Source organism: Eptatretus burgeri, chromosome 7 (genome assembly GCF_056783735.1).
Source record: "Eptatretus burgeri isolate ZD-2024b chromosome 7, Ebu_testis_v1, whole genome shotgun sequence".
Taxonomy (NCBI): Eukaryota; Metazoa; Chordata; class Myxini; order Myxiniformes; family Myxinidae; genus Eptatretus; species Eptatretus burgeri.
Window position 1 is genome coordinate 65,744,801 of NC_140967.1, and position 10,662 is coordinate 65,755,462.

General features: G+C 42.4%; 1 protein-coding gene across 1 annotated transcript in view; it reads right to left on the reverse strand.

Annotated features, from left to right (window-relative positions):
* The window catches only part of LOC147023438 (uncharacterized), a 49,706-nt gene extending 43,465 nt beyond the window's left edge, over window positions 1-6,241 (reverse strand). Inside the window, exons 1-2 of the mRNA XM_085888856.1 lie at window positions 6,033-6,241; window positions 1,210-1,442 (exon numbers count right to left, since the gene is read on the reverse strand). Of these exons, the coding sequence (XP_085744982.1) occupies window positions 1,210-1,435 (226 nt within the window). The 5' untranslated portion in view covers window positions 1,436-1,442; window positions 6,033-6,241. The remainder of the gene's footprint in view (window positions 1-1,209; window positions 1,443-6,032) is intronic.
* Window positions 6,242-10,662: the final 4,421 nt, after the last annotated feature.

Sequence of the window (10,662 nt, forward strand, 5' to 3'; positions counted from 1 at the left end):
AACAACTTAATTGCAATTGAATGTTATATCTTGAACATGAATCTGAAAACAAACCTGTAGTTTAGTACTTTGACTCTCAATTTGTCCCTACGCACATGTGCAGAGAGGGGCGAGATAATTATTTTTACTCTGTCTGCTTGCCTGGAAGTTGTACAAAATTTAAAATCATTCCAAACAGGAATCTTACTGTTTTTAAGGATGTCATAAAGGACACAAACATCAGGCACGAATAACTAATGTAACGTGTTAGATAAGGTGGTGTATAAGATACTGGCAGCTCCAGCTGTAACCTTCCGATTTTTTTTAAAATGACCTTTAAAATCATTATTATATTTCAATTGAATGATATACCTAAACATTGTGTGGGGTAAGGTGTTCTATGAACTCTCGAATTGACTGTGTTAAGTTTTGGAAACCATCATCGGAGGCATCTCAGAAATATAATGTCTGTCTTGAGCAAAGATCAGGACAAAGTAATGTCCCCATTCTCACACAAGGTGTACATGTCAAGTACAAATGAATATTGTCACATTACTTGTGATGAGACCACAAATGGAATATAATGCAAACTAGGGAATTTCTTCCATTAAATATGTCAATTAATGCAAACATTATTTCGAGTTGAATCGAAGTTCAGCAAAAATTGTGATCATATTATCTAGATGAACTACAGTGTGTACATGGTGACCTAATGCCGGGGACACCGAATGGTGATCCCAGAGGTTGTGGGTTCAAATGCAGAAGAAGGAAACATTATTAATGCTTTGGATCCCAAGCATCTGGGAAGCACGCGTGTTTCAGAATTATCACGTCATGGTCAGATTGCTTGTTAAAAACCGAGCTGCCTCACTAATTACATTCAGCAAGGGAGTAATCTGCCTGCGTCTCCCGGTCTGGTCTGCAAGTGATGCCAGTTCATAATGTGTTTGATGGGTGCAGCTCAGGAGGGGACTGAAATGCTCCCGATGAACGGTCACACTGCCCCCACAATCCCCCTAATGGACCATAAAAAGAGATATTAAAGAGATATTTCACAAATCAGACAAACAACAGCTTCAGAAATAACAAGTTCCATGAATATGATGAGGGCGGAATAAATGCCTTCACTTTCGAACTGAATGAGGAAAAGAGATCTAGTTTGATTTGTTGGAAAAGGTAAGGTGGCGGAAAGAAGAAAGAGATTCGAGATTTACCGGTGCAAGGACTTACCCTCAAAGTCTGCTCTCTCTCCTCTCAGCAAGCCAGACGTTGTTTTTACAACAGGGAAACGATCACCTCGTTCTACAACCTCAGCAAAGCTAAATTCACTTTCTGTACCTGCGGTATCCTTGCCATTACTAGTCAGATGACCTGCCACCATCACGTGACCAGCAGCCAAGAGTAGAAGAAGGCATCTTGGCTGTCGCAGCCTATCAAAATGCTCCCTTTTCTCCATTGTAGCCCTGGTAGGACAAAAAAAAAAGCAAAAAATTTCTCTATTACAATACAAATACTCCAGTAATAATTATCATTATCAACAGCATTGCATCAATCCATGTATGGTACAAGCAACAATCAGATGATGTTATATTTTAACGTTGAACTGAAATAAGTCAAAATGTAAAAAAAGAAAAAGAAAAAAAAGACAATGCTAGATCTGATCATTATCAATTTTTTTCACTGAATGTCGTATTTCACTTTCTAGCCGGTGGTCTGTAGTGTTGAAAGCAACAAGGTGTTTTTCGTAGTAATCGACTGGCTTATGTTAAAGATAACCGAAGGAAAGGAAACAGATAATATATGGTTGGCCAATAACGTTTGAGGATTTGGACTATGCCGAGGATTTAGTGCATATCTCAAACATTGGTTTGGAAAGATTGAAGAAAAGACAAAAACGTTTCAGAACAAAAGCAAGAAAAGTAGGCTTGAAAAATCAATGTCACCAAAACTACATTGATAAGAATCAATAATGAACCTCAAGAAGATCTGCTTTTGAATGAAAATGAGTTTGAAGATGCAGAAACATTTGTGTATTTTGGAACAACGTTGGATAAAAATGGACTAACCGAGAAAGACATCGAGACCAGCATCAATAAAGCAATGGAAGGTCTCACCCAAGTATAGACAAGTAAACACCTATCGTTAGCAACTCAAATTGGGGCTGATAGGATGTCCTAGAGGTAAGCATACTCACCTCGAAGCTGTCTAGCCTGGGTTCGAATCCAGACCCAGCTATAAACTGTCATCCAGGTGTTTCACAGGCTGGGTGATTCATCAATGTATGTGCGCCGTCCCTTGGATGGATGTTAAATTGGTGTCCTGTCTGTCGACATTAGTTGGTGGACATTAAAGATCCTACGGTGTCGTTTATGAAGAGTAGGTGAGCTATCGCCGACACCATGAACAAATAACAAATCCCTGTCCTAACCAGCATCAGTTCTTTTGTGTTGTTCAGTGTTGGAGGACAACCAAAAAGAGAGCACAAACTTTGAGGATTTCAGAAGAGATGTTTGACGAGAACTTTTAAATCACCACAATCGGTGGGGTAATGGTTGGAGCATCTAGTCTGATTCTGGGAAGTCAGTGGTTTAAACCCAAGCTGAGTTATTCCAAAGACTTTTTTTTTTAAATGGTACATGCTGCTTCCTTGCTTGATGTTCAGCATTTAAAAGGATAAGAGCATGGAAAATCCACACACAGTGCCTTCAGAAAGTATTCACACCCTTTGACTTTTTCACATTTTGTTGTGTTACATCCTGAATTTAAAATGGATTAAATTGAGATTTCTTTTTTTGGTCACCGATCCACACAAAATAGCCCATGATGTCAAAGTGAAAATTTTTGAATGTAATCGTTTACAAACAAATTAAAAATGTAAAACTGAAATGCCTTGCGTCAATACGTATTCAACCCCTTTGCTATGACACTACAAATTGAGCTCAGGTGCATCCATTTTCCCATGATCGTCCTTGAGATGTCTCCACAACTTGATCGGAATCCACCCGTGGAAAATTCAATTGAATGGACATGATTTATAAAGAAACACACCTTTCTATACGAGGTCCCACAGTTGGCAGTGCATGTCAGAGCAGAAACTCCACCACGAAGTGAAGGAATTGTCCGTAGAACTCCGAGATAGAATTATGAGGAGGCATAGATCTGGGGAAGGCATAGATCTTTTATACCGACACTCCAATTTCTCGATTGAACAATTTATTTTATGTTGAAAGTTCCCAAGAGCACAATGAGCTCCATAATTAGGAAATGGAAAGAATATGGAACTACCCAGACTCTTCATAGAGCTGGCTGTCAACCAAATTGAGCAACCAGGCAAGAAGGACCTTGGTAAGGGAGGTGACCAAGAACCCAATGACCACTCTGACAGAGCTACAGAGTCCCTTGGCTGAGAATGAAGAACCTGCCAGAAGGACAACAATCTCTGCACCACTTCACAAATCTTGGCTTTATGGGAGAGTAGCCAGACAGAAACCACTCCTGAGAAAGAGGCATATGACAGCACGCACGGAGTTTGCAAAATATTCTGTGGTCTGATGGAAGAAAATTGAACTCTTTTGCCTGAATGCAAAGTGCTACATCTGGTGGAAATCGAGCACAGCTCATCACCCATCTAACACCATCCCTACCGTGAAAGATTGTGGTGGCAGCATCATAATATGGGAATGTTTTTCAGCGGCAGGGACTGGGGGACTTGTAAGGGTAGTGGGAACAATGATTGGAGTCAAATACAGGCAAACCCTTCAGAGTGCAAAAGACCTTAGACTGCGGTGAAGATTTTTGTTCCAACAGGACAATGACCCCAAGCATACAGCTAACGCAACACTGGAATGGCTTCAGAACAAGAACGTGAAAGTCCTTGAATGGCTCAGACAAAGGCCAGACTTGAATCCCATTGAGAATCTGTGGAAAGACTTGAAGATTGCTGTTCACTGACACTCCCCATTCATCTTGACAGAGCTTGAGCAAATCTGAAAGGAAGAATGAGAGAAAATCCCCAAATCCAGATGTGCAAAGCTGATGCAGACATACCCATGAAGACTCGAAGCGGGAATCACCGCCAAAGGGGCTTCTACAAAGTATTGACTCAGGAGGTTAAATACTTCTTGATGCGAAACATTTCAGCTTTTCATTTGTCATTAATTTGTTAAAATTTCTAAAAGCAAGTTTTCACTTTTTCATTATGGGGTATTTTGTGTCGATCGGTGACAAAAATTTTAATTGAATCCATTTTAAATTCAGACTGTAATACAACAAAATGTGAAAAAGTCAAGGGATGTGAATCCTTTCTGAAGGCACTAGAGGTTGACATCCATGAGGAAGAGGAAAGTCCTCGTTAGGAAATGCCCTTCTGAGTGCGGTGAGAAGGGCGGTGCCATCGTCGTGGTGTGACTGGTTCCCAGAGTGAGCTGGAACGTGACGGCACTTCCCCAAAGCTCAGTGGCTGTGTTTGTCTCATCTAGCAGTCGTGTGTTGTGCGGCGTGTATTCGTCAGTGTATGTCGATGTGTTTGAGATGTATGTGTGTGGCATCTCTACCTACTATGAGCCTTCGTTGATGTTAAAAAAAAACGTTTTCTGGCCAAATTATTATTATATTTTTTAATCTCAAATTAATAAGCAAGAAGGACAGGCCAAAATTTATCAATGAAGAAATAAAAAACAGAAGATGGAGGTGGCTTTGACATGCAAAGAGGAAATATGAAGACAATTTGACAAATGTTTTGGACACCAAGAAGGGTAAAAAAAAACAAAAAACAAGAGGAAGACTTTCCAAACAGAACTAAAAGCTTTCAATGGATGGAAGTGAAACAAATAGAAGAGTTAGTGATGGATACAGAGAAATGGTGAAATTTTATTGCAGCCTCATGAAAAAGACAGGATGAGAATAAGTCCTTCAGTAAGTAGATATTGTAACATGAGAAAAACTCATCATTAAGCAGCAAATGCACCCCTTCATTGAATTTATCAATATTACTTCCCTTGAGGGAGCTATGTCCTTTCCATGATTGGCCAAAATCCATCTGACATCACTGTGTGTCTCACAGCCAATTGCGTGTTTCACAGTCAACATTCCACAGAAACAATACAGGAAATTAATTTAATAAAACTATGACACAATGCTTTTTTTTTTTGTTAATCACCCAGAGCACCAACTCACCTGGCCTGCTCTTTTTGGAAAAAAACACTGGCGTTGGCTTAACGTCCGCACAGGATACGGACTGTCAATGTCGCTGAGTCCGTAAATTAAAGGCAACATTAATTCCATAACCGAATGAGAATATTGCACTGTACACCTGGATTGATGTGTGTTGCATTTATCTACAGTTCAGCCACGAAATTATGGTTTATTCCGACTCGAGACACAGCTGGCAATTTTATTTCGAAATGAAAACAAATATTGAGATTCTGCATCGTCAAGGATTTAAAACCGGGACAGAAACTCCGGCAAGGGGCATAATAACGCACCATACAGCGAGTTACAAACATCAATTTCAAATTATTATTATTATTATTATTATTATTATATGATGCTATGCTGGGGTTGTGGCTGGAAAATTTCACCGAATATTATGATAAACCATTCCATTAATGTGGATTATAAAAGGCTATGATGCATTATGCTCTATAATCACACAATATATTTAGGAATTCTATACAATACGAGGATAACGGACTATACATTTGTACGCAATTATGTTTGCCAATTTTTTACGCATATATTCTGATGAGTTATTGCATATTTGGCTGACATTGGCTTATTCTAGGATTTATTAGTTTGCATGTCACATCAAATTAAAATTGTATATTATAATGCTGTATGTCGTGTAATCCCTTGATATTCGGGTCTGATCATAATACAGAACATATAAATATCATTCAGAGAGGTGTACATGCGAAAGGGGGGAGGAGGAGGCGTAAATGAGGACGATAACACAGACGTAGAGAGGACGAGCCACAGAGGAAGATAGAGAGAGACAAGACTGAGAAAAAGAAATACATTGACAGAGTCATTGACAAACGGAGAGAGTTGCTCACCTCCTTTAATCAGGCGCAGAGGTGGGAGAGCGAGAGAGCGACATGGCGTCGGGAGAGAGAGAGAGTGGACGGAAGATAGGGAGGAGGAAATGTATTCAGGATGAAATAGAATGGGGAGAGGGGTAACGGAGAGGGGAGGGGAAGGGGATCAGAGGAAGAGGATAATAAAAGAAACCTAGAGAGGGAGAAAGGAGGAGAGAAAGAGAAAGGGAGGTGGTGAGGGTGAAATGATGGGGGTGAGGGAGGAGGGGAGGAGGGAATACATGGAGAGAAAGAAGGACGTGCTGAGAGAGTAAGTGAGAGATGAGAAAGGAAATGATTTTGAGTGCAACAAGCCCTAGGTTACATAAAACGATTTTTGAATCCTTTGCGCTCCTTTATCCCCGTCCACAGCTGTGCCATCAGTACTCGACAGACCAACATTAAACACGGGTCTTAGAAACCATTTCCATTGCAAATTCAGATCAGAGTCAAATGTGTGCCGCCTACACATCCTCCAAATGATGAGTGCCATTAATAGGGAATGTTGGGATTACATAGACTCATTTATCCTGCTACACAAACTTCACTTAACCAACACATTGGACTTAAACCAAACTCAGTAAATTCAAAATTCCTGCCATGAATACCTTCAATTAATCCACAAGAAAGTGGGAATAATTGGGGCCACGAAAAATCACTAGGTGTGTGTGTGTGTGTGTGTGTGTGTGTGTGTGTGTGTGTGTGTGTGTGTGTGTGTGTGTGTGTGTGTGTGTGTGTGTGTGTGTGTGTGTGTGTGTGTGTGTTTTGTCTCATGGGCAAAGATCACATTGGGGTGTTGGTGTTGCCTTGCCTTTCCAGCAGTAGTCATGACAGGAATTTGATATTTGTTTGGGGTTCCAGTGATAGCTCACCTACTCATTGTGAAAGACACAATGAGGTCTTTAAAGTCCACAAACTAATGCTAGTAGATGAAATGCTAGGCTTCGTGTCCATCCAAGAGATGGCACTCTTTCTAATGAAATATAGCCTGCATGCAAAGTACCAATGCAAAAATGTTGTTGGGTCGGAAATCAAACCCGGATGAGACAGTCCAAAGATGAGTGTGCTACATCTGCACCATCCAGTCAGATATGCATACTGTTGCAGCAATGGCCATAAGGGGTAAGATGCTAAGATAGACTAGTTATTTCATCAACAAAGGTCCAGCGTAAGTGTGTGGTTTCTCTGCACAATTCATGGACATGTGTCTAAGAGTGTTCAGAAGCTAAATCAATATGGACCTTCCCTTATGTAATGTGTATAATGCCCTCCCACCATTCCTCCCCTATTAATCCTTCAAATTGTTGCCCTTTGTAATGTCTATGTGTTTCTTTTAATAAATAATTTATGGCTCCGCAAATCAACAAATCCCCCTGAAAGGAAGGTGAAAGCAGGGCCTTGCAAACTGTGTGTAAAGGTGAAGAGCGAAACTGGGAATGGCAATATCGTCCACCCGCTCGAGCCACTCAAAAGTGCAGAAGCAGGTAGAAGCTAAGCGACGAACACAGGTACTCAGTGTTGTGAGATGAAAAGGGCCAAGGGGTGGAGAGGAAACCGTCAGTCTGAGTTTGAGGAGAGAGAGAGAGAGAGAGAGAGAGAGAGAGAGAGAGAGAGAGAGAGAGAGAGAGAGAGATATATATATATATATATATATATATATATATATATATATATATATATATATATATATATATATATATATATATATATATATATATATATATATATGCTTGCAAGTGAGTCGTTGGGCAAAAAAAATTAAAAGAGAAGTAAAGCACCAACAGTGAACATTGAGGATGACGGTCCAAGAGTCGATCATAAAAAGCATCCATGTGCAATTGGGCTGGACCAACAAGCCCGGATGTGACCCTGCCTGCCATCTCACTCCCACCGAGACCACCAGCACCATCTTATCGCCACTCTGCACCAGCCACACATGTGGAGAAGGTTTCTTTCTGCCTCATGACCTTTATTTATGTCTTAATACTTGTGAGTGACTGGGCCCTAAGTTATATCATGGAAGCTGTTGAAATTAAGTGAGCACGGAGGAAATTATTTAAACTAAGAGAATAACTTATTGATGCATTTGCTTCTTGTTCTTCCCTCTCCTTCATTTCCTTAATAAATCCTGTCCCACTGGCATGTCGGTCTGGAGCGCAGTTCGAATTAGAGATGGAAATTAATGGTGTGGGTAAAAGCCTGGTGGTGGCTTAGCAGTGAGAGTGGCTGGCTTGGGATCTTAGGTTCCTGAGTTTGAGCCCTTGCCTGCCATTGAATTAACACCAGGTGGGGTTGACTCAGCCTGCCATCCTTCTGAGGCTGGCAAAATGAGTTCTAGTGTACTGGTAATAGGGGGAATTACATCAGTGGCACAGCCGCACCTTCAGCCAATGGTGCTACCTGCAGCCTTGTGCTGCACACGAAGGAGGAAGAGGAGGTGAAGGGAAGACTGTGGCCATTATAAAATTGTCACGAAAGCCTTCATTAGGAGGATAAAAATGCAGCAGTTCATTACTGGTAAGTACTCGACCCTCATTTCCTGATAAACCAGATGAACCGGCTGTTGGTGACAGGACTCATTAAGTGTCTGTACGCGTCGAAAACCGAAGTGAAGATCTGTTCAGGTTTCCCGGCGGACGGCGGACGGCGAACAGCCCCTAAGGACTATCCTTCACTTAGTGACTGACCAGGTGGAATCTTTGTCCTTGAGTCCACCCAGGGTCAACCATAATATTGGTTTTCAGGAGTGAGATCCAGACCTGAAGTTGGTGATTGCTGTTAAGTAAAGCCCTTTGAAGGAATAAAATAAAGAAACATTTGTTTTTTGGTGGGAAATTTTTAAAGCCAACTGTCATGGAGACAGAACCACACGGTAAAGAGGCCCAGAAAATTAATATCGAGGGAGAAAGCACGGTAGAGGTGTGCTCACCATCCAGTCCCCGCTCCCCAGGAAGTTCAAAATACACCGCCCTGACTCCCGTTGACCCAATGTTTTCCCCCAGAGCAGAGACAGGAGGCTGAATGACCATGACGGCAAGTCCCATGGCCAAAATGAAGGATGGGCAAGCTGAATTGAAGGCCAACCTTACGGCCCCACAAGAGAGATCTGTTAAAAGCCATAGGGGAGAGACTGGCTGAGCAAATGGCAGCTGGCCAAGCCAGAGTCAGGGAAGGAATTAGGGCCACAGTAAAAGATGTAATGGCTGCTCAGGGAGTAGTAAAATGGGGAATAGCAGAACAAAGGGGCGAGGAAAACGAGAAAAGACACAAAGAAAGAAATCGCAAACAGGACAGAGGAAAAGAAAACAGAGATTGAGAGGAGATTACAAATCGTGCCACAATAACAGATAGGGGGAGTAGAAGAGGATGTGCCAGGATGTGTGGGGTTAAGATGTGAGGTGTACATGACCCCACACGTGCATGAAGAGTTGGACGAGAGGCAAGATTGCCAGGTGACCAGGAATGTGGATACCTCCAGGAATGGTGTAAATAGGGAGAAGTCCACTTAGTGAAGGTCCGAATGGGGACTCTTCCAGGGAGTGTGTATGTGCGTGTGTGTGAGAGTGTGTGTGCTTGGCGAAGCCCGCACACAAACTGTCTGAACCAGAGCCCAACATCAAGCCATTGGTGTGCGAAATGTGCACTTCTGTGCATTCCAACCCGCCGATGGAGGACGGTGATGTCGTTCTGCCTGTTTATGAGGGCAGGGGTGAGTGTGAGAGTGAGGGCATGAACACAAGCAAGCATGAGTGTGAAGGTGTGAGTGTGGTGAGCATGGGGCATCCAGAGGTGCATAGAATGGACAAAGAAAAGGAACAATCGCCACCAGGAGAGCCGTCATTAGAGACAGACTGGTTAGGGACAAGAGCAGGGTGGCTCTATGTAGAGTTAATGGGTCAAGTTTGGGTGGAGCTGAGGGAGAAGCCGGGGGTGCTAAATGCTGAAGCACACGTGCGTGTAGCCCCCTGGAGTGTAGTTAGGAGCTGGAGGTCATGCTCCATCTGGGTCTTTTAGAGAACCCAGAGTGCCAAAAGAAGACAGCACCAGGGTGTGTGCACCGCATGGACCGCATAAGCCTTAGAGAAAATGAGGGGCCACAAGGTAAATTGGGCGAGAGATGTGTCACCCCACAAGCCCTGTAGAAAGAATGGGAGGGGGACAGTGACAGGTGGATCATTCCAGTACCGCCCACGAGTATTAGCATAAAGATGGTGGAAATGGGACCACTAGGAAAGGGTCCCATGTGGGCCCCATGGAGGGCCCATGTCAGAGCTGGATGTGTTCGCCATGGTTACAGGATCTCCATTGAGGCCCCACAGTGGCTTACAGAGCACTACTGTATAGGGCAGAGGACCAGAGAGCAGGCTGACAGACCACAGAAATAGAGGGGTATTAGAGACTTACAGAATTGACATCTTTAAATTGTAATGAAAGGGGAATTAATTGGTTATGAAAGCTCAAATTGCAGATGGTTGGATTTGGGTTTCAATTAGCTTGAATTTGGAGGAGAATGCCTTCCTCCTACTTCTTTATTTTGTCCTGAGATTATGGATAAATGGAGGAATGAGTGATGAGATGAGTGGTGGATGTAATTGGAGTGTGTGGATCC